Source organism: Mobula birostris, chromosome 2 (assembly GCF_030028105.1).
Source record: "Mobula birostris isolate sMobBir1 chromosome 2, sMobBir1.hap1, whole genome shotgun sequence".
NCBI lineage: Eukaryota > Metazoa > Chordata > Chondrichthyes > Myliobatiformes > Myliobatidae > Mobula > Mobula birostris.
In genome coordinates, this window is record NC_092371.1 from 94,592,917 (window position 1) to 94,617,322 (window position 24,406).

A 24,406-nucleotide genomic window follows, 5' to 3' on the forward strand; every position below is an offset into this window, starting at 1 on the left:
TCAAACCTTACCCAAGACCCAAGACTCTGGCAGCAAAGAAAGAGAGAGAAAGACTGGTCATAAGCAGGCAGACGGTGCTGAACACCCACTCGCCTTCCGCTCTCATTTATTTCAATCTTGCTGAATGCTTTAATCAGCAAGATCAGGGAGAAATTGAGTAGTTCATGGGCCTGTGCCCTGTTTCCAGGCTTCTTGGCCTACAGGCTACACACTCTGCTCCAGACCTCACTGAACTCCCTCAGAGACGACAACGTGCCAGATCGCTCAATCGATCCAAAATCACACCGTTAAAATGTAAATTGCGAGTTCCAATAGTAGCAGAATTATATTTGAAAGAAGTAGTTTGTGAATTGTCTGAAGGACGTCATCTGGTTGTGTTGTTCATTGCTGCCATCTTCTTCTGACAAGATTGTTTATTGTCATTCTCCAGTATACAAGTGAGAATGGAATGTTGTTATTCTAGATCCGGTGCAACAAATAAAAAATAAACACAATGAACGTAAAGGACAATAAAAAAACAAAAAATACAAGTATAAAACAGTCCTATAAAACACAAGTACAAGTAACTCTTTGTATGTGACTGTATATATATATATAAGATTAGCTAATGTACATAGGCTGATTGTATGTTCAAAAGTGCATAGAGAAACCCATCTCTTTCAGTCCACACTGTTGCCCCTCAGCATAAAATACCCCTTGCCACAATTTTTGACCCTTCTCCCAGCCTTTTCTGTCCGACACATCTCCTTGTTCCAAGCTCCTGTTTCTGACCCCTTCACCAGCATCCCTTCAAAGACAGGCTATCAAATACAGTGGGATCCGTTGGGCCTTAGTTCGATTTCCACCTTTGAAAGGTGAAATTAAGGCATTAGCTTTGCATCGCAATATTAGAATTTGCCATTCTACCACCCCCTGCCCCCCCCCCCCCCCCAAGCTTGTCTGTAAGTGAGCAAGCCACTGTTTGGTTATGATATGAATGATGAGATGAAATCAAAGCTTTACCAATGGTGATTTGGGAAAATTGGGCTTTAGCTACATTTCTCTTTGGCTTGTATTTTGTACAAAATAAATGCTGTTGGCCTCAAGCCAAAATGGTGGCAATATCTTAATTATGGAATTTATAGATTTTTTTTCAAGGTCAACTTGCAAATACGTTTTACCAAGTGTTATGATTGCATTTTGCTAAAATTGTGTAATGTTTTAAAAGCCAGATTTTTAAGCAGCATCTTAAAGAAGAAGACAAGGCTTGAAGAGGAAAAGCCAAAAGCCTATGATAGTTGGCTATATGCAGAGACCAGCTATATGTAATTCATCAGTTTATTACCTGCACCTTAATGCTGTATGCCTTTCATTTTCTAGGCTGTCATAAACACTGTGGCCTCGCTGTCCATTCATGCTTCATCAGTTGTTTTACCGCACCTGTGCAGCCTGATCACAAGCATGTTGGAAAACCATGCCTTCCACCAGGTGACCAAAGAGGAATATGAGATCATGCTGGTTCCTGAGGGAGTGCTGTATGATAAGTCATTAATTCAAACGTAAGTAATGACAAAAATACCCATTACGTCTCATATCAGTCTGCGGAGTCAGTGAAAACTTTTATCCATGGATGGTCATCCCAAAGTAATAAAACCTTACAGTGATCAGCACCTGTTATTCTGTTGACCAAGGTTCTAAAAATGTCCTGTTCTGTGTGTTAGTGAAATTTTCTTGATGCAGTAGCCCATGCTGTTAGTTTTTTTCACAACATTTCACAAGATGTTAATGCTTTCACTATTTTTAGTTTTTGCTTCTGCCTAACGCATAACCAAAGGTGCTGCAAGATATATCACAGGAGTTCATGCTGCAGCCATAAGACTATTAGATGCAGCAGATATTTGAATATAGCTTGTATCTTGGGGTGCAATATTGATATTAATGTTACTTTATGAAACAATCTCTCTATTAGTTTAATGAGCAAGAAAGGCTATTTTTCACAAACAAGAGAAAATCCGCAGCTGCTGGAAATCGAAGCAACACGCATAAAATGCTGGAGGAATTCAGCAAGCCAGGCAGCATCTATGAGGAAAAAAAGTACAGTTTCAGTCTGAGACTCTTCAGCAGGAGTGGAGTTCCTCCAGCATTTTGTATGTGTTACAAAGGCTATTATTTGTTGGTTTTGCAATTTATCAATTCATACAAGCAGTTTGGTGCAATGAAGATATGAAAGTTGAGATTTCTTAAGCACTTTGTACAATGTTCCTTTAAAACTTGCCTGTTAATAATTTGACTATGCTGTTAAAAGGATCCTATCTCTCCTATACTTTCTTCTTCCATATCATACTTGGGTGGGTGATGATAAATATTTTCAATGAAATAGATCAGCAGCCAAGTTTTGTAAGGGGCTAACAGAACCCACAAAATTATTTCATTTATTCCTTTGGTGTTCTGCTTCCTGTTATTTATATGGTGGTGAGAAGCAGACTTGATGAATCAACTGCTCTTGCAATTGTACTTTAACATTCCTTCTATTCTGTGCTAGGGCTCAACAGGAAACTGTAAAGAAATCCAATATGAAGCGGGAGAACAAAGCTTATTCATTCAAGGAGCAAATTATTGATTTGGAACTTAAAGAGGTAATTGGCAATATGTTTTCTTAGCCCTCTTAATTTGATTGTGATCCTTTGTATCCCAAAAACATCCTTTAGCTTTCAGCATTTTCACCGTAAGCATACACCATTGGAGATGCATCTTCCCTGCAGCATGGGTTTTCTTTCTGATTCAGGTAGATCAGTACCATCTTCAAATTCCAGAAGCTTATGGCATTTTTAATATGGCTTCTTAAAAGATGGCAGTTTTTTTTTGTTTTTGTGACTTATTGAGCAGAGTCCAACACTGAGATGTTGAAGGTATGTGAGATAGTTTCACTTTTCTAAGCATAGGCCAATTTAATTTTAGTTTACTGTTAAATTTCTTTAACATTCAACAGTTATGAATTAAATGTATTTTAAACATCATTTCTGACAGGAGATAAAGAAGAAGAAAGGTTTGAAAGACGAGGTGCAATTGAGCAACAAACAGAAGGAGATGCTGCAGGCCCAGCTGGAAAAAGAATCTGTGATCAGGAAGCAATTGCAACAGGTAGAGAGAAAAAATGTGTACCACAGAAAAGCTCTAATACCTTGGCACCATTCAAAATTTGCAGGGGATTTTTTTTTTGGTGATTTTATTTTCTTATACCACTTATTCAAAAGAAGGGTGCAAGGACAATAGGTCAGTTGTAAAGCAGAGAGCTTAACCTCCTTGCAGTTGAAGGTTTAGGGTTAATATGGAGAAAGAATAACAATTCGGATCTCTCAGGGACTATTAATAAATAAGACTTATTTATATTAATAAATATGAGTTCTTCCTGCATTTTGTGTGTGTTTATCAGGATATTACCTGGATTAGAGGGCTTGTGCTATGAGGAGAGGTTGAACAAGTTGGGGTTGTTTTCTCTGGAGCAACAGAGGCTGAGGGGAGACCTCATAGAAATTTAGAAAATTATGAGAGGCATAGATCAGGGAGACAGTCAGAACATTTTCTATAGGGTCAAAATATCTAATAGTAGAATGCGTTGCCTGGGGTGGTGATGGAAACAGATGCAATAGAGGCATTTAGAGACTCTTGGGTAGGTACATAAATATGCAGAGAATGGAGGGCTGTGGGTCATGTGCAGGCAGAAGGTATTTGGTGTCATTAGCTTAATTAGTTCACACAACATCATGGGCTGAAGGGCCTGGTTGTTGTGCTGTGTTCTGTATTCTAAGACCTAGAATGGACAGAGTAAGATCATTTGCATTAGAATAACCGGATTTGGATGACAGAGGATTTGATGAAGGTAAGCGGAAAGATGACATACACTCAGACTTTCAAAAGGTGAACAGTGAATTCCAAATGAAAGGGCTGCTGAGCAGTCTTCAGTCAGTGACAGTACAGATAGGAAATTGGCAAAGGGTGGGTGGAAAAAATGTTTTGGGAAGTAGTTCTTCAGACTGGAGAGACTGTTTCCTCGGGGACAGTCTGGGTACGCTGTTTCTATAGTATTACATATGGTGGGTGAATTTTAAAATTTTGCAGATAACACTTGATTGAAAATATGATAGAGCAACTGTAAAGTAGCAGTCATGTGGCATATGAAAGTAATCCATTTTAAGGATGATGAGGAAAGATTGATAATGATCGCTGGCACAGTTCTGTAGTGGTACAGAGAGGCAGTGAATCTTCATTTACCTTCAAAAGTGTTGGAGTAGTTTGACAAAAATAAGCATGTATTACCTGGGTTTCCAAAAAGAGAGGTTGCCTTGAGATTTTGCGAAACACTGTTAAAACCATAAAGTATTAAGAAGAGAAAGGTTGAATAGGTTGGGACTTTATTCCCTGGAGCGTAGAAGAATGAGGGGAGATTTGATAGAGGTATATAAAATTATGATGGGTATAGATAGAGTGAATGCAAGCAGGCTTTTTCCACTGAGGCAAGGGGAGAAAAAAACCAGAGGACATGGGTTAAGGATGAGGGGGGAAAAGTTTAAAGGGAACATTAGGGGGGGCTTCTTCACACAGAGAGTGGTGGGAGTATGGAATGAGCTGCCAGACGAGGTGGTAAATGCGGGTTCTTTTTTAACATTTAAGCATAAATTGGACAGATACATGGATGGGAGGTGTATGGAGGGATATGATCCACGTGCAGGTCAGTGGGACTAGGCAGAAAATGGTTCGGCACAGCCAAGAAGGGCCAAAGGGCCTGTTTCTGTGCTGTAGTTTCTATGGTTCTATGATGCAGACATCTTAGGAAGATTGCGGAAAAGATGTACTAGAATTATTGTATCAGTTGCAGGATTTGTTTATAAGGATAGACAGGGGAACTTGTGATTGGAGCAAGAAGCTTGAGAGGAAAACAAAATCATAACATGGGTAAATGACCAAATAAAGGGTTTAAGATATTATCATGCTGGCAGGGAAGGGAGAGGGTGTGGCGGCGGGGCATCCAGACAGAAAGACAGAGGGAAGCAAAGTTAGAGTGGAGTACAGTAATGTCAAATGCAAAGTACACAAAGGTTACTAGAGTCTGAATGTAAGGACACTCGATCTGAATGCCCATAGTATTCAAAACAGTCAGAGAACTTGTTCAGATCAGTACAAGTTTGATTTAGTGACTATTACATAACCATAGTTTCAGGATGGAGATGATCAGGAATTAAATATCCAAGAATATTAGGTAATGCAGAAGGATAGGCAGGAAGGTTAGGGAGGTACGGTAGCGCTCTTAATTGGGGGATGATATCAGGGCAATAACGAGGGGGCAATCTAAGGGGCAGAATGTTGAGTCCATCTGGGTCGAGATTAAGAATAGTAAATGTGGGGGGGGGGGGGGAGCTACTGGTGAGAGTTGTCTATAGACCACCAAATAATGTCACTACAGTGGCACAGGCAATAAACCAAGAAATATCTGACGTATGTAAGAACCATGTTGCATTGGGGAACTTGAACTTGCACATAGATAGGGCAAATCAAGTTGGTCAAGGGGGTCTTGAGGAGGACTTCATAGAATGCACTTGTGCTAGCTTTCTTGAAAGGCATGTTGGTGAACCTACAAGTGAAAATGCTATCTTAGTTCTTTTCCTGTGCAATGATATAGGTAAGATTAACAACCTTGTTGTTAGGCATTCGCTTGGGAAAAGTGATCACAGCATCTTTGAATTGCTCATACAAACGGGGGGTGCAATTGTTCGATCTAAGACCAGTGTATTATGCCTAATCAAGGGAGTCTACAACAGGATGAGGGAGTGTCGACTGGGAACACTGGCTATATGGTAGGACGTTTGAGGAACAGTGGAAAACTTTCAAAGAGATTTTTCATTGTGCTTAAAAGTACTGTGTATTCTGGTTAAAAGCAAGTGCAGTAAGGATGGGAGGAAAAAGCCTTGGATACCTAAGAAAATAAAAGAAGGCATTAAACTTAAAGTCGCCAAGAGTAGAAGGATACTGGTAATATAGAACATAGAATAGTACAGCACAGTACAGGCCCTTCAGCCCACGATATTGTGCCGACCCTCAAACTCTGCCTCCCATATAACCCCCCCCACCTTAAATTCCTCCATATACCTGTCTAGTAGTCTCTTAAACTTCACTAGTGTATCTGCCTCCACCACTGATGCAGGCGGTGCATTCCACACACCAGCCACTCTCTGAGTGAAAAAAAACCTTCCTTTAATATCCCCCTTGAACTTCCCACCCCTTACTTTAAAGCCATGTCCTCTTGTATTGAGCAGTGGTGCCCTGGCAGCATCCTGGTAAATTTCCTCCATACCCTTTGCAATGCTTCCACATCCTTCCTATAGTGAGGCGACCGGAACTGGACACAGTACTCCAAGTGTGGCCTAACCAGAGTTTTATAGAGCTGTATCATTACCCCGCGACTCTTAAACTCTATCCCTCGACTTATGAAAGCTAACACTCCATGAGCTTTCTTAACTACCCTATCTACTTGTGAGGCAACTTTCAGGGATCTGTGGACATGTACCCCCAGATTCCTCTGCTCCTCCACACTACCAAGTATCCTGCCAGTTACTTTGTACTCTGCCTTGGAGTTTGTCCTTCCAAAGTGTACCATCGTGCACTTCTCCGGGTTGAACTCCATCTGCCACTTCTCAGCCCACTTCTGCATCCTATCAATGTCTCTCTGCAATCTTCGACAATGTCTCTCTGCAATCTTCTATAGGCCCCCAAACAGAAGTCTGGATGTAGGGTGTAAGTTGAATCAAGAGTTAAAATTGGCATGTCGCAAAGGTAATGCTACAGTTGTTATGGGGGACTTCAACATGCAGGTAGACTGGAGGAATCAGGTTGGTACTGGACCCCAAGAAAGGGAGTTTGTGGAGTCCCTCCGAGATGGATTCTTAGAGCAGCTTGTACCGGAGCCTACCAGAGAGAACGCAATTCTAGATTTAGTGTTGTGCAATGAACCGGATTTGATCAGGGACCTCAAGGTAAAGGAGCCATTAGGAGGTAGTGACCATAATATGATAAGTTTTAATCTACAATTTGAGAGGGAGAAGGGAAACTCGGAAGTGTCAGTATTACAGTTGAACAAAGGGAACTATGGTGCTATGAGGGAGGAGCTGGCCAAAGTTCAATGAAACAATACCCTAGCAGGGATGACAGTGGAACAGCAATGGCAAATGTTTCTGGGAATAATGCGGAAGGTGCAGGATCAGTTCATTCCAAAGAGGAAGAAAGATCCTAAGGGGAGTAAGGGGAGGCCGTGGCTGACAAGGGAAGTAATGGACAGTATAAAAATAAAAGAGAAGAAGTATAACATGGCAAAGACGAGTGGGAAGCCGGAGGATTGGGAAACTTTTAAAGAGCAACAGAAGGTAACTAAAAAGGCAACACATGGAGAAAAAATGAGGTACGAAGGTAAACTAGCCAAGAATGTAAAGGGGGATAGTAAAAGCTTCTTTAGGTATGTGAAAAGGAGAAAAGTAGTTAAGACCAAAATTGGGCTCTTGAAGACAGAAACGGGTGAATTTATTATGGGGAACAAGGAAATGGTAGACGAGTTGAACAGGTACTTTGGATCTGTCTTCACTAGGGAAGACACAAACAACTTCCCAGATATAATAGTGGCCAAAGTACCTAGGGTAATGGATGAACTGAAGGAAATTTATATTAGGCAGGAAATGGTGTTGGATAGACTGTTGGGTCTGAAGGCTGATAAGTCCCCGGGACCTGATGGTTTGCATCCCAGGGTGCTAGAGGAGGTGGCTTTAGAAATTGTGGACACATTGGTAATCATTTCCCAATGTTCTAGATTCAGGATCAGTTCTTGTGGATTGGAGGGTGGTCAATGTTGTCCCTCTCTTCAAGAAGGGAGGAAGAGAGAAAACAGGGAATTATAGACCGGTTAGCCTGACGTCGGTGGTGGGAAAGATGCTGGAGTCAATTATAAAAGTTGAAATTATGACACATCTGGATAGCAGTAACAGGATCGGTCCGAGTCAGCATGGATTTACGAAGGGGAAATCGTGCTTGACTAATCTTCTGGAATTTTTTGAGGAGGTAACTATGAAAATGGACAAGGGAGAGACAGTAAACAACAGGAATTCTGCAGATGCTGGAAATTCAAGCAACACACATAAAAGTTGCTGGTGAACGCAGCAGGCCAGGCAGCATCTCTAGGAAGAGGTGAGAGACAGTGGATGTAGTATACCTGGACTTTCAGAAAGCCGTTGATAAAGTCCCACATAGGAGATTAGTGGGCAAAATTAGGGCACATGGTATTGGGGGCAGAGTACTGACAAGGATTGAAAATTGGCTGGCTGACAGAAAACAAAGAGTAAAGATTAATGGGTCCCTTTCGGAATGACAGGCGGTGACCAGTGGGGTACCGCAGGGTTCAGTGCTGGGGCCGCAGCTGTTTACAATATATATTAATGAGTTAGAGGAGGGAATTAAAAGTAACATTAGCAAATTTGTTGATGACACAAAGCTGGGTGGCAGTGTGAAATGTGAGGAGGATGTTATGAGAATGCAGGGTGACTTGGACAGGCTGGGTGAGTGGGCAGATGCATGGCAGATGCAGTTTAATGTGGATAAATGTGAGTGGGCAGATGCATAGCAGATGCAGTTTAATGTGGATAAATGTGAAGTTATCCACTTTGGTGGTAAGAACAGGATGGCAGGTTATTATCTAAATGGAGTCAAGTTAGGAAAAGCGGAAGTACAACAAGATCTAGGTGTTCTTGTATATCAGTCACTGAAAGCAAGCATGCAATTACAGCAGGCTGTGAAGAAAGCTAATGGCATGCTGGCCTTCATAACAAGGGGGAATTGAGTATAAGAGCAAAGAGGTCCTTCTGCAGCTGTACAGGGCACTGGTGAGACCATACCTGGAGTACTGTGTGCAGTTTTGGTCTCCAAATTTGAGGAAGGACATTCTTGCTATTGAGGGAGTGCAGCGTAGGTTCACAAGGTTAATTCCCGGGATGGCGGGACTGTCATATGTCGAAAGATTGGAGCGACTGGGCTTGTATACTCTGGAATTTAGAAGGCCGAGAGGGGATCTTACTGAAACATAAAAGATTATTAAGGGATTGGACATGCTGGAGGCAGGAAGCATGTTCCCGCTGATGGGTGAGTCCAGAACCAGAGGCTACAGTTTAAGAATAAGGGGTAGGCCATTTAGAACGGAGTTGAGGAAAAACTTTTTCACCCAGAGAGTGGTAGATGTATGGAATGCTGTGCCCTAGAAGGCTGTAAAGGCCAAGTCTCTGGATGCTTTCAAGATAGAGATGGATAGAGCTCTTAAAGATAGTGGAATCAAAGGTTATGGGGATAAGGCAGGAACTGGATACTGATAGTGGATGATCAGCCATGATCATAGTGAATGGTGGTGCTGGCTCGAAGGGCCGAATGGCCTACTCTTGCACCTATTGTCTATTGACAATCCTCTACACCATCTACAACACCACCAACCTTTGTGTCGTCTGCAAACTTGCCAACCCACCTCTCTACCCCCACATCCAAGTCGTTAATAAAAATCATGAAAAGTAGAGGTCCCAGAACCGATCCTTGTGGGACGCCACTAATCACAAACCTCCAATCTTAATGTACTCCCTCCACCACGACCCTCTGCCTTCTGCAGGCAAGCTAATTCTGAATCCACCTGGCCAAACTTCCCTGGATCCTATGCCTTCTGACTTTCTGAATAAGCCTACCATGTGGAACCTTGTCAAGTGCCTTACTAAAATCTATGTAGATCACATCCATTGCACTACCCTCATCTATATGCCCGGTCACCTCCTCAAAGAACTCTATCAGGCTTGTTAGACACAATCTGCCCTTCACAAAGCCATGCTGACTGTCCCTGATCAGACCATGATTCTCTAAATGCCCATAGATCCTATCTCTAAGAATCTTTTCCAACAGCTTTCCCACCACAGACGCAAGGCTCACTGGTCTATAATTACCCAGACTATCCCTACTACATGTTTCGAACAAGGGGACAACATTCGCCTCCCTCCAATCCTCTGGCACCATTCCCATGGACAACGAGGACATAAAGATCCTAGCCAGAGGCTCAGCAATCTTTTCCCTCGCCTCGTGGAGCAGCCTGGGGAATATTCCCTCAGGCCCCGGGGACATAACTGTCCTAATGTATTTTAACCTCCTCTCCCTTAATATCAACATGCTCCAGAATACCAACCTCACTCGTATTGACCTCGCCATCATCAAGTTCTCTCTCATTGGTGAATACCAAAGAGAAGTATTCATTGAGGACCTCTCTCACTTCCACAGCCTCCAGGCACATCTTCCCACCTTTAATATTCCCATCTTCCCATCTCTAATTGGTTCTACATTCACTCATGTCATCCTTTTGTTCTTCACATAATTGAAAAATGTCTTGGGGTTTTCCTTTATCCGACTCGCCAAGGCCTTCTCATGCCCCCTTCTTGCACTCCTCAGCCCCTTCTTAAGCTCCTTTCTTGCTACCCTATATTCCTCAATAGACCCATCTGATCCTTGCTTTCTAAACCTCATGTATGCTACCTTCTTCCACCTGACTAGATTTTCCACCTCACTTGTCACCCATGGTAGATTGGGAAAATCTTAAAAAGCAGCAAAGAACCACTAAGCAGGCAATGAGGAAAGGAAATATCGATTATGAAAGTAAACCAGCACAAAATGTAAAACCAGTTAGTAAAAGTTTTTATTATTATAGGAAAGAAAGGGTAGCTAAAGTGAATGTAGGTTCCTTGAAAGATGAGAAAGGGAAATTAATATTGGGTAATTAGAAATTGCTGAGGCTTTGAATGACTATTTTGTGTTGGTCTTCACAGTGGAGATCACATCTAAAATGCCACAGAGAGATCTTGTGGATGTGATGTGAGGTGAGAACCTCATTTTAGTGTCACTAAAACAGTAGTAATGAGCAAACTAGTGAGTCTAAAGGTAGACAAGTTCCCTGATCCTGACAGAATGCATCCAGAATAATGATAGAAATATTTAAAGTTATTGTAGATGTATTTGTGATAATTTACTAAAATCTCTGGGCTCTGAGCAGGTCCTCGTAGATTGGAAGACAGCGAATGTCACTCCACTGTTTAAAAAAGGATGTAGGCAAAAGACGGGCAACTATAAGCCAAACACAAGGAATTCTGCAGATGCTGGAAATTCAAGCAACACACATCAAAGTTGCTGGTGAACACAGCAGGCCAGGCAGCATCTTTAGGAAGAGGTGCGGTCGACGTTTCAGGCCGAGACCCTTCGTCAGGACTAACTGAAGGAAGAGCTAGTAAGAGATTTGAAAGTGGGAGGGGGAAGAGGGAGATCCAAAATAATAGGAGAAGACAGGAGGGGGAGGGATGGAGCCAAGACAAAAGGGATATGAGAGGATTTTGGGACAGGAGGCCCAGGGAGAAGGAAAAGGGCGGGGGAGAACCCAGAGGATGGGCAAGGGGTATAGTCAGAGGGGCAGAGGCGACACTTCACCTGTGAGTCAGCTGGGGTGATATACTGCGTCCAGTGCTCCCGATGTGGCCTTCTATATATTGGCGAGACCCGACGCAGATCGTTTTGCTGAACACCTACGCTCTGTTCGCCAGAGAAAGCAGGATCCCCCAGTGGCCACACATTTTAATTCCACATCCCATTCCCATTCTGACATGTCTATCCGCGGCCTCCTCTACTGTAAAGATGAAGCCACACTCAGGTTGGAGGAACCTTATATTCCATCTCGGTAGCCTCCAACCTGATGGCATGAACATTGACTTCTCTAACTTCTGCTAATGCCCCACCTCCCCTCGTACCCCATCCGTTATTTATTTATATACAGGTGTCCTCCGCTTTTCGAACGTTCGCTTTACGAAACCTCACTGTTACGAAAGACCTACATTAGTACCCTCTTTTCGCTTTCAGAAGGTATTTTCAGTGTTACGAAGAAAGGCAGCCGCTCTGCCCCAGATTCGGAACGGCATTGCTTAAACACGTTGCATTGAGCAGCCGTTAGCAAGATGAGTTCCAAGGTGTCAGAAAAGCCTGAAAGAGCAAGGGTGTTACACTTAGTGTAAAACTAGACATAATTAAGCGTTTCGATCGTGGTGAATGAAGCAAGGACAAAGTGAGTTTGGCTTGTGGAAGTTGACGAAGATGATGTTGAAGAGGTTTTGGCATCCCATGGCAGAGATGCAGAGCTGATGCAATTGGAAGAGGAAAGGATAACAATCGAAACTGAATGCAGAAAGTGAAGCAACTGCGTGAGATTTTCGCTGCAATGATAAAGTACGACTTTAATTTTGAAAGAGTACGTAGGTTTAGGGGGTATTTGCAAGATGGTTTGAGTGCTTACGAACAACTGTATGATAGAAAAATGCGCGAGGCTCAGCAGTCAAGCAAGCCTTCCATATCAGCCACAGCAGATGAAGAACCTCGACCTTTGACATCGAGGCGGGCAGTCATAGGAGAAGATGAGCTGCCTGCCCTGATCAATGATGAGATGACACCCCCGTGTCCCACCACCCCAACACCCAGGCCCTGGACAGATACTGTACCGATTTGCGAAGAACGCAGCGGTAGCTGGCAGGCACACAGCACATAGTTAAGAAAAAAGCCGAAATAAACATGCTAATTAATTAGGTGTCACCTAGCACGTAATTGTCAGCCCAGATCAGAGGCGATGCAATCGCCTCTGATCTGCGCCGACATTTACGTGCCGGGCAGCACCTAATTAATTAGCATGTTTATTTCGGCTTTTTTCTTAACTATGTGCTGTGTGTCTGCCGGTGACTGCTGCGTTCTTCGTGGTAATGTATCGGGTCAGCGGCCCAGAAGGTGGGGGCCACTGCACCACCCAGCCTGCGACGCCTCAGTCTAACACACCATCATCAGTGTGCTCCGCGCTGTTTTCCCAATTCCGGTAAGTGATACTACACGGTACATACATTATTTCTACTTTATATCGGCCGTGTATTTTTATGTGTTATTTGGTAGATTTGGCAGCTTCATAGTTTAAAGGTTACTGAAGAGCACGTTTATGCCAACAGCGCTTGCATGAGATTTTCTGCCGAGAGCGTTTGCGTGAGGTTTTCGCTACGGAGATCTGTGCAGGCAATCATTGTAGAGAAGTATTTCTACTTTATATAGGCTGTGTATTATATCATTTCTGCTTTTACTATATGTTACTGTTATTTTCGGTTTTATGTGTTATTTGGCATGATTTGGTAGGTTATTTTTGGGTCTGCGAACACTCACAAAGTTTTCCCATATAAATAAATGGTAATTGCTTCTTCGCTTTACAACATTTCGGCTTACGAACCGTTTCATAGGAACGCTCTACCTTCGGATAGCAGGGGAAACCTGTACACACATTCTTTCTCTCACTCTCCTTTTTCTCCCTCTGTCCCTCTGACTCTACCTCTTGCCCATCCTCTGGGTTTTTTTTCCCCCCCTCCCCCTTTTCCTTCTCCCTGGGCCTCCTGTCCTATGATCCTCTCATATCTCTTTTGCCAATCACCTGTCCAGCTCTTGGCTCCATCCCTCCCCCTCCTGTCTTCTCCTATCATTTTGGATCTCCCCCTCTCCCTCCCACTTTCAAATGTCTTACTAGCTCTTCCGTCAGTTAGTCCTGACGAAGGGTCTCGACCTGAAACGTCGACTGTACCTCTTCCTAGAGATGCTGCCTGACCTGCTGCGTTCACCAGCAACTTTGATGTGTGTTGCAACTATAAGCCAGTTCGTCTGTCTGTGATTAGGAAGAAAAAGCGAGAAATCTGAATAGAAATAGTTTCATCAGGCAGAGCAGCATAAATTCATGAAGGCAAGTCCTGTTAGACAAACTTACTGGAGTTCTTTGATATATAATGAGCGCAGTGGATAGAGGGGAACAAGTAGATGTTGTCTACTTCCATTTCCTGAAGGCACTCGATAAGGTGAGTTGGGGTATATGTATTAGCATGGAGTTTTTTTTTGCGTGTGTGCATCTGCATCCGTGCGTATGTGATTTTGGCGGGATGATGGCTTTTTCATGCCTTTACAAGGCGCGAAGCAAAAGAGGGTGACTGTGTGGCACGCCACTCCTCACACAGACATTTTGCGGCATTTTTCCCTTTATTTTACGAGGTCGAGTTGCGATCTCGACACTCAACCCGGCACAGATGGAAAGCGTACTGGAGAGCGGACCCGGCTGGGTTCAAACCCGGGAACCTCCATTCCTGAGTCCGGCGCTGATGTCGTTGTGCCACTAGCTGGTCCCAGTATGGAGTTCTATTGATTGGTTAACCAATAGTAGGCAGAGAGGTGGAATAAATGGGTATTTCTCTGGTTGGCAGTGGTGCTGGACCTGCAACCGTTAGGATGGGCATTAACAATTTGGAAGAGGGACCAAGTATGACACTAAATTGAGTGGGAAAACAAATTATACAGTCTGCAGAGAGATTTTAATAGGTTAATTGAAGGGACAAGTGTCTTTCAGGTGGAGGCATTGGTAAATGCGAGGTCAGCAACTTTGATAAGAAAAATAAAAGATGAGTTTTTTAAATGGTGAAAGATTGCAGCCTGCTGTTGGGCAGAAGGACTTGAGAGTGCTTGTGAATGAACCGCAAAAGGTTGGTTTGCAGGTGCAACAGGATATCAAGAAGGCAAATGGAGTGCAGTGCTGGCCTTCATTGTTAGAGCAGGGAAGTTGTGCTGCATCTGTACAGCGTACTGGTGAGGCCTTTGCATGCAGTTCTGGTCTCCTTGAGGAAAGACTTTAGAGGCAGTGCAGTGAGATGAGAGTATTAACTTATGAAGAGAGACTGAGTCACCTGGGACTATACTTGCTAGAATTCAGAAGAATGAGAGGGGATCTCATAGAAACATGAAAATTATGGGAAGGATAGAGGCAACAAAGGTATTTCCATTGGTAATTGAGATGAGAACTAGGGGACGTAGCCTTAAGATTTGGGGGAACAGACTTAGGACAGAGATTAAAAGAAACTACAATTCCCAGAGAGTAATGAGTCCATGGAATTCACTGCCCAGGGAAGCATTAGAGGCTACCTCATTAAATATATTTAAGATACAATTAGATGTTGTAGATTCTTGCATAGCAGGGGAATTAAGGGATGTGGGGGAAAGGCAGGTGTGTGGAGCTGAGTCCACAGCCAGATCAGCCACGATCGTATTGAATGATGGAACAGGGGCAACGGGTCAGATGCTGACTCCTGCTCCTATTTTGTATGTTTAAGAAGGTAAATAGACAGGAGCTGTTCTTGATAGCAGATTGATCAGGGACAAAAAGGCAATTTAAAGTGAATGAAAACAGATCAAAAATAATGTGGGAAAAATGCTATTGTAAGCAATGAGTCGTTATGATAAAAAAAAACTGCCCTGAACTGTGGATTAATGTGCTGCTTTCAGTAGGGAAAGGGAGGGTCCCAGAAGACTGGAAAATCGCATGTGATACTACTGTTTAGGAAGTGAGGGAGGCAAAAGATGAGAAATTATAGGTGTGACCTCGGTGGTTGGTAGAATCCATTGTTAAGGAGAAGGTTTCAGGGTACACGATAAAATAGGGCAAAGTCAGCATGGTTTTGTACGGGAAGATTGGAGATCTTGTCTGACAAATCTGTTTGAACTCTTTGAGGAGGTAACCAGCAGGTTAGACAAAAGAGAGTCACTGGGTGCTATTTTCTTGAATTTTCAGAAGAACTTTGGCAAGTGCTGCTAAACAAAATCAGGCATGTGGTTTTAGAGGCAATGTACTACCATGAATAGAAGTTTGGCTGGCTGCCAGAAATAGAATGGGAATTTCAGGATGCTGCTAGTGACTCATGGAGTTCTGTAGGGATCAGTCTTGGTACTGCAATTTTTTTCACTTTGTACATGAATGATATGGATGAAGGAAGTGATGCCATTGTGGCCAAGTTTGTAAATAATTCCAAGGGAGGTGGAGGAATGGGTAGTATCACAGTGGCAGCAGCGTAATGGAAATACAGAAGTCTACAGATGCTGGAAATCTGTAGCAAAGCCATCTTGATGAAGAATCTCAACCTGAGATATTAATTATATATTTTCCTTCATAGATGCTGAGTAATCTATTGAATTCCTCTAGCTTTTCATGTGTGTAACCATGACAGGTAGTCTGCCCACTCTCCTGACCTGTCCAAGTTCTCCTGCAAAGAAATGGCAGACAGAATGCACTTTAGGGAACTGCAGGGTATATAGATAGGAAGAATAAAGATTGATGGAATTCAGAAGGATGAGGGAGAATCTCATTGAGATACTGAAAGGTCTGGATAGAGTAAGCATGGAGATGATGTTTTCATTCGGAGAGTCTTTAGATCCAAGGGTGCTGCCTCAAATAAAGAATTGTCCCTTTACACTGAGATGAGGAGAAATTTCTTCAGCTGGAGGATGGTGAATCTGGAATTCATGGCCATAGACTGCTGGTCAGGTCATCGGGTGCATTTAAGGCAGAGATTGTTAGGTTATTGATTGGTACGGGTTGGGTGGGATAAAGGTTATGGGGAGAAGGCAGGGTTGATAAAAAACCATGATTGAATGGCGGGGCATACACATAGGCCATATGGACTAATTCTGCTCCTGTATCTTATGGTGTTATGGTAGAAGAAATTGGATAAATATTTGAAGGTAAACACTTAGAGAGTTGGTGGGAGAGGTCAAATGGGAATTAATTAATCGTGATACAAAAAAACCCAGAAAGTGACCATGTGTGGTTATGATCCTATAGTCTTCCGGACTGCTGAAGGACTTGGATTGAAGGTTATCTGTTATGCAGGAGTAAAAGTTTTTTTTTGGGAGTGATATAGAGTTGCTAATTCCTGTGTTACATTATGTGAATGCACATCTTCTGCCAGAGCTGGTTTCAGATCACATCTGCGTTGTGTATGCAAAATATTGCTGGGCTGCTATTCTACATTTGAATATCTGTTCTCCTTACACTGACAAACTGTGGCCAAAATTTATGAGCTTTTGAAGAAATGGTTTCCAATCTCATGTTCCCACACAGTTGGATGAAGATTTACAGTCTGCTCTGAACGTACTGAACAAAGTCATCAAGAAGAACCCATGTGGTTTATCACAGCAGATTCCTGCTCTCATTCATGTGTTCCTGCCACTGTTCCAATCACCGCTAGTTGCTCCAAGACTTAAAGAAACATTCCTGGCTTTGAGTCCGTGTGTCTTTTCCGCAGATCTAAAAAACCTGGGTATGTATTAGTCACCAATTTATCCTGAAATTAATGGCTGATCTTATTTTGTATTTGTGCATTTTTTGGGACTGGAACTTTGTTGGTATTTGTTGTCCATCCCATAGTTCCATTGATATGATAGTACTGTTGCATTCTTGAACAAAATATCTTCTGGTGAAGGTATTCCTAGAGTGCAGTTTGGGAGGGAGTTGTATCATTACTTTAAGGCAAAGGGTGCCGAAACTTCCAGATTTGGAAAGCCAAATCCAGATTGGAGCAGATGACTTGGCTTAAATTGGCAGTGCATACAGTGCTCTGAAATATGGAGACTGCTGGGTATGAGCAGTTACATCAGGTGGTGTACAATATTTGTTTAATGGTATGTAGAAAGTTCTGTCACCCATATGAGCTCAATGGATATTGCTGACTTTAAACTTGTGTGAATTAACTTGTTAATAAGATCTCCTTTCCCTAGCAAGACCATTACTAGAATATGAAAAATTTCTTTGCAGAGTAATCAAATTTGTTTCAGATGACACAAAATCTGGACGAGGAGGCCATGACAGCCCTTTGCATGCTCTGCTGTTCATTAAGATTAGGGCTGATCTTTCATCTGAGTACCACTTTCAAGCACTACTTTGTTAGATCCCTTGAATTTCTTAATGGTGAAAAATCTTTCTGTCTCTGTTTTGAATATAGTCTGTAACTGAGCCTCTACTTGGGCAAAGTATTCCAAAGATTCATTGTGCTCTGGGTAAAGGCATTTCTTCTCATTTCAGTCTTAAATGGCTAGTCCCATTTCTTGAATTTGTGATCCCCGCCTCCCAACTGTAGACAGCACAGCCAAGGGAAACATCAACTTCACATCTATTTTATCAGGTTCTGTTGGACTTCTGTATGCTTCACATTTCATTCTAAACTTTTATGGAATAGGTTAGTTTCTGTCTTTACTTGCCATTAATATTGATTGTCAGCAGGTTGGATGTGAAGCTAATGTCCTTAGGGGTAGTGGCTAACCCCACCACTAGCCATGTACTAATCTTCTGCCCGATGTCGAACCTCCACACAATCTCAAATTAACTTCCTTTGTGATCTCAATAGTGGGAAACTGGAGGTAGAGTCTTTTTTGCACTAAATCATCGAAATAGCTCTTCAAAGTTCCACAGCAAGAGAATGGAGTGGAGCTGTCCACTTTCTCTGTCTGGTTTAGATATTCCAGAATGCCTTTACTGCCTTATGCAAGCTTTTCCTGTTAAATGAATGCAGTCCAGCTATATTCATTTCAGCAGCTTGTTTCTTCAATAAAGCCTACTTTCTAAGCTCTATATATAGTTTTTTTCTCACTAGGTAGAAATATTGTCATAAAAACCTGTAATATAATTATTGCCTAATTTATGAAAATATTGATAATCCCGTCAGAAGTGAATCTCTGAGTGATTTGTTAAGGTGAATTCATTGCCATATGCACATGCATGTAGTGAAAAACTAACTTGCAGCAGCATTATGTGCCTATAGCATCTTGTAAGCAGTATTCACAAGGCAAACATAAATGAATAAAAGTTGGTCCAGAAGGTTAAGTCGCTTGGTGTTCAGGATGAAGGAGTAAATTGGATTCAGCATTGGATTAGCAGAAGTCAGAGTTAATAGATGGCTGTCTCCCTGACTGGAGGTCTTTGGCTAGTGATGTGCCGCAGGTATTGGTGCTAGGTCCGTTGTTGTTTGTCAAGTACATTAATTATTTAGATGATGTGGTAAAATGGATCAACAAATTTGCATATGACACCACAATTAGGACATATTGGAGAGCAAGGAAGACTTATCAAAGTTTGCAGCAGGATCTGGGCCAACTGGAAAAATGGGCCGAAAAACAGCAGATGGCATTTAATGCAGACAAGTGTGAGGTGTTGCACTTTGACAGGACAGACCAGTGTAGGACTTGCATAGTGAATGGTAGGGCACTGAGATGTGGTGTAGAACAAAGGAATCTGAGTGTACAGATCCATAATTCCATTAAGGTCACGTCTCAAGTAGATTGGGTCATGAAGAGAACTTTTGGTATGTTGGCTTTCATAAATCAGAGCATTGAATACAAGTGTTGTGATGTTATGTTGAAGTTGTATAAGATGTTGGTGAGACCAAATTTGGAGTATTTTGTGCGGTTCTGCACTCCAACGTACAGGAAACGTATCAATAAGCTTGAAAGGATGCAGAGAAAATTTACAACTATGTTGCTGGGACTTGAGAACCTATCTTATAGGGAAAGAATGTATAAGGTAGTACTTTATACCCTGGAGCACAGGAGAGTGAAGTGAGATCTTACGGGTGTGTACACAATTATCAGGGGTTTAAATAGGGAAAATATATGCAGGCTTTTTCCCTGAGGTTGTGTGAGACTGGAGCACTGGTCATAGTTTTAAGGCTAAAGGTAAAATATTTAAGGAGAATATTCAAGTTGCATGCCATCTTGGACAATGTCTCCCAAGCACTACATAATGTACTGGTTGGGCACAGGAGTACATTCAGCCAGAGACTCATTCCACCGAGATGCAACACTGAGCGTCATAGGAAGTCATTCCTGCCTGGGCCATCAAACTTTACAACTCCTCCCTTGAAGGGTCAGACACCCTGAGCCAATAGGCTGGTCCTGGACTTATTTCCTGGCATAATTTACATATTATTTAATTATTTATGGTTTAATATTATCTATACTCTATTCTTGGTTGGTGCAACTGTAACGAAACCCAGTTTCCTTCGGGATCAATAAAGTATGACTATGAACTTGAGGAATTTCTTCACTCGGTGGTGCTAGTGTGGACGAGCTGCCAGTGGAAGTGTTAGATATGGGTTCAAATGCAACATTGAAGAAGTTTAGGTAGGTACGTGGATGAGAGGAATATGGAGGGCTATAATCTGGGTGTGGGTAGATGGGACTAGGCTGAAAAACACTTCAGATGGACTAGAAATACTAAAGGACCTCTGCAATAGTGCTCTCTCTATGCACAATTTTTACAAGAAAATACAATTAGAGCAAAAGTCTTTTAGTGCAAAGTGATCAATATGATGATAGTGTTTAGGATTTTACTGGTAGGTTTAGGAACCAAATGGTTGAAGGGAAGTACTATAACTATTTTTGATCTTAGTTTTGTGAGTTTTCAGGCTTCTGTACCTCCTGAAGATGGCATGACCCAGATGGTGGAAATCTTTGATAGATTTTTGCTGCCTTAAAGCAGCACCTCCCAATGGTGGAGAGTGATGGTCCTATGATGTATTGGGCAGAGTCCACTACTCTTCACATTTTATTACATTCCTTCTCATTTGAATTGCCAAACCAGACCATGATGCAAACCAGGGCATTTGTAGAAGTTTGTTAAAGTGCTTGATAATAAGCTAGATCTCCTTAACCTAAGAGACACTGGTATGCATTCTTTAGGACAGTGGCCCCCAACCTCCGGGCCGTAGACCGGTACCGGGCCTCAAAGAATGCAGTGGTAGCCGGGACGCACCCAGCACCTCTTTAAGAAAAAAGCCGAAATAAACAAGCTAATTAATTAGGTGCCGCCCGGCACGTAAGTGTCGGCCCAGATAAGAGGCGACATCGGTCCGTGCTCCAGAGGTTGGGGACCACTGCCTTAGGATAGCAATGGGGTGCAGTCTATCAAAAGTTACTGCCAAATGATAGCACCAAATGATAAAGAAATGTTATGGGAAAGTGAAACCATTATTACATAGGAGCAACCATTATTATGTTAAGACTACTTCCAGAAGAGGGGCACTCGTGGGCAGTGCCTGCAGTGCTTCACAACTCCATGATGGCAAATGATTTTGCGTTCTGTTTTTGATTCAGGCTGCCTGGTTGGCAATGTGACGCTCCGGCTGGTAAAACCTGCATGCAAGTTGAATGAAGCTTGGTGTCAAGAAGAACTCCTAACAGCTACTGCCCGTGCTGTGTGTCTGTTGCGTTCACGTACTGTGCCCAATCGTGCTGACAAAGTTGAGGCAGGTATGTCATTCACATAGTGAAATTGCAGTGCTTTTTTGTGGTCATCTCTTATTAAACTGAGTGACCTTTAGTTCTAAATAAATATAAATCTAAATTTAATGATAATAAAAACAGTTTCAATTAATAAATATACCTTTTCTTCTCATTAATTCCTATGTTGGCAGTTGTATGATTCGAAGTTAAGTTTATAGTCCAGTTAGAAGGTCCATGTCTTGTACATATTTACATGACATGCTGAATCTCTAATGTACAGTGTCTATAAAAAGTATTCCCCCTCCCACCCCCACCGGAAGCTTTCATGTTTTATTATTTCACAACATTGAATCGCAATGGATTTAATTTGGCACTTTTTTGACACTGATCAACAGAAGAAAACTTTCATGTCAAGGTGAAAACAGATCTCTGCAAAGTGATCTAAATTAATTATGTATTAAACACAAAATAATTGATTGCATAAGTATTCACCCCCTTCAAGTCAGTATTTAGTAGATGCACCTTTGGCAGCCTCTGTTTGGATAGGTCTCTATCTGCTTTGCACATCTGGACACTACAAATTTTCCCCATTTTTCTTACAAAACTGCTCAAGCTCTGTCAGATTGCATGGGGATCTTGAGTGAACAGTCCTTTGTGGCTGGACTTGAAAATTCGCAATTGGGTTGAGGTCTATACTCTGACTTGGCCACTCCAGGACAGTAACTTTGTTGTTTTCAAGCCATTCCTGTGCAGCTTTGGCTTTATGCTTGGGGCTGTTGTCTTGCTGGAAAACAAATCTTCTCCCAAGTTGCAGTTCTTTTGCAGGTTGCATCAAGTTTCCCTTTGGGATTTCCCTGCATTCATTTTACCCTCTACCTTCACAAGTCTTCTGGGGCCTGCTGCAGTGAAGCATCACCACAGCATGATGCAGCCACCACCATGCTTCATGGTAGGGATGGTGTGTATTTGATGATGTGCGGTGTTTGGCGCATTTAGCACAATGGCCAAAACCATCAATTTTGGTTTCAACAGACCATAGAACCTTCTTCCAACCGATCTCAGAGTCTCCCACATGCCTTCTGGCAAACTCTAGCCAAGGTTTCATGTGAATTTTTTTTTTTTTCCAAGTGGCTTTCTCTTTGCCACTCTCTTTCTATTTCTTGGTGATTGACTAAACTGTACTCCAAGGGATATTCAGTGACTTGGAAATTTTCTTGTATCCATCTCCTGACTTGTGCTTTTCAATAATCTATTCGCGGAGTTGCTTGGAGTGTCCTTTTGTCTTCATGGTGTAGTTTTTGCCAGGATACCAACTCACCAGCAGTTGGACCTTCCAGACACAGGTGTATTTTTACTACAATCAATTGAAACACCTTGACTGCACACAGGTGATCTCCATTTAACTAATTATGTGACTTCTAAAACCAATTGGCTGCACCAGTGATGATTTGGTGTGTCATATTAAAGGGGGTGAATACTTATGCGAGCAATTATTTTCTGATTTATATTTGTAATTAATTTAGATCACTTTGTAGAGATCTGTTTTCACTTCGACACAAAAGAGTCTTTTTCTGTTGATCAGTGCAAAAACATCAAATTAAATCCACTGATTCAATTTTGTAAAACAATAAAATATGAAAACTTCCAGGGGAGGGCAAATACTTTTTATAGCACTGCAAGTTGGACATCTGTAGCATTTTCTCTATGCCTATTAGTTGAACTGATTTTTTTTTGGGGGGGGGGAATTGAGCTTCTAGAAAACAGGCTTTGAATACCACTTTGAATGTCATTCACTTTTTATCATCTCTTGCAGATGTGAAGCCCCTTACAGCTCCTGCCTTTGCATATTGCTTCCCGTTGTTAAAGATGGTCTTAACAGACACAGTGAACGACAGTGAGGAAAAGGAGGGAATGTTGATTCAGGCACTTCAAATAATCAATGAACATGCTCAGCTCCGATCAACAACTGACAGCTCTCAACTGATTGATGAGGTAACATTTATGTATTTCCTTTCAGTCTTATGAAAAAATAATGCACATATGTTGTAAAGTTATTGTACAAAATTGCCTTGAACGTAGCAAAGAGTGAATCTGTGCGTTTGGTGTTATTAATGTATCTATAAGCATTTTCTAAATGAGTTGTTTCAAAACATCCTGAGGATTAGTTTGTGGTGGGGGATGGGTACACTTGTGGAGTCGGGGGATCGGTACGTTTGGGGAGTCAGTGAGGGATCGGTGCATTTGTGGAGTCGGGGGATCGGTACGCTTGGGGAGTCGGTGAGGGATCATTACACTTGGGGAGTCGGTGAGGGATCGGTACATTTGTGGAGTTGGTGAGGGATCGGTACATTTGTGGAGTCGGGGGATCGGTACACTTAGGGAGTCGGTGAGGGATCGGTACATTGGGGAGTCGGTGGGGGATCGGTACATTTGTGGAGGCGGTGGGGGATCGGTACTTTTGGGGAGTCGGTGGGGGATCGGTACATTTGTGGAGTCGGTGGGGGATCGGTACATTGGGGAGTCGGTGGGGGATCGGTACATTTGTGGAGGCGGTGGGGGATCAGTACTTTTGGGGAGTTGGTGGGGGATCGGTACATTGGGGAGTCGGTGGGGGATCGGTACATTGGGGAGTCGGTGGTGATGGATCGGTACACTTGTGGAATCGGTGATATATTTGGGGAGTCGGGGGATCGGTACATCTGTGGAGGCGGCGGGGGATCGGTACATTTGGGGAGTCGGCAGGGGATTGGTACATTTGGGGAGTCGGTGGGGGATCAGTACATTGGGGAGTCGGTGGTGATGGCTCGGTACACTTGTGGAATCGGTGACATATTTGTGGAGTCGGCGGGGGATCGGTACATTTGGGGAGTCGGCAGGGGATTGGTACATTTGGGGAGTCGGTGGGGGATCGGTACATTTGTGGAGTTGGTGTTGATGGATCGGTCCACTTGTGGAATCGGTGACATATTTGGGGAGTCGGTGGGGGATCGGCACATTTGTGGAGTCGGCGGGGGATCGGCACATTTGTGGAGTCGGTGGGGGATCGGCACATTTGTGGAGTCGGTGGGGGATCGGTACATTTGGGGAGTCGGTGGGGGATCGGTACATTTGGGGAGTCGGTGGTGGATCGGTATATTTGGGGAGTCTGTGGTGATGGATCGGTACACTTGTGGAATCGGTGATATATTTGTGGAGCCGGTTAGGGATCGGTACATTTGGGGAG

General features: G+C 42.8%; 1 protein-coding gene across 1 annotated transcript in view; it reads left to right on the forward strand.

Moving 5' to 3' along the window:
- Positions 1 to 24,406, forward strand: part of gcn1 (GCN1 activator of EIF2AK4) — a 182,798-nt gene that overhangs the window by 49,955 nt on the left and 108,437 nt on the right. Inside the window, exons 21-26 of the mRNA XM_072245240.1 lie at positions 1,360 to 1,538; positions 2,522 to 2,615; positions 3,007 to 3,120; positions 17,030 to 17,228; positions 21,055 to 21,210; positions 22,997 to 23,175. Coding sequence (XP_072101341.1) covers positions 1,360 to 1,538; positions 2,522 to 2,615; positions 3,007 to 3,120; positions 17,030 to 17,228; positions 21,055 to 21,210; positions 22,997 to 23,175 — 921 coding nt within the window. The remainder of the gene's footprint in view (positions 1 to 1,359; positions 1,539 to 2,521; positions 2,616 to 3,006; positions 3,121 to 17,029; positions 17,229 to 21,054; positions 21,211 to 22,996; positions 23,176 to 24,406) is intronic.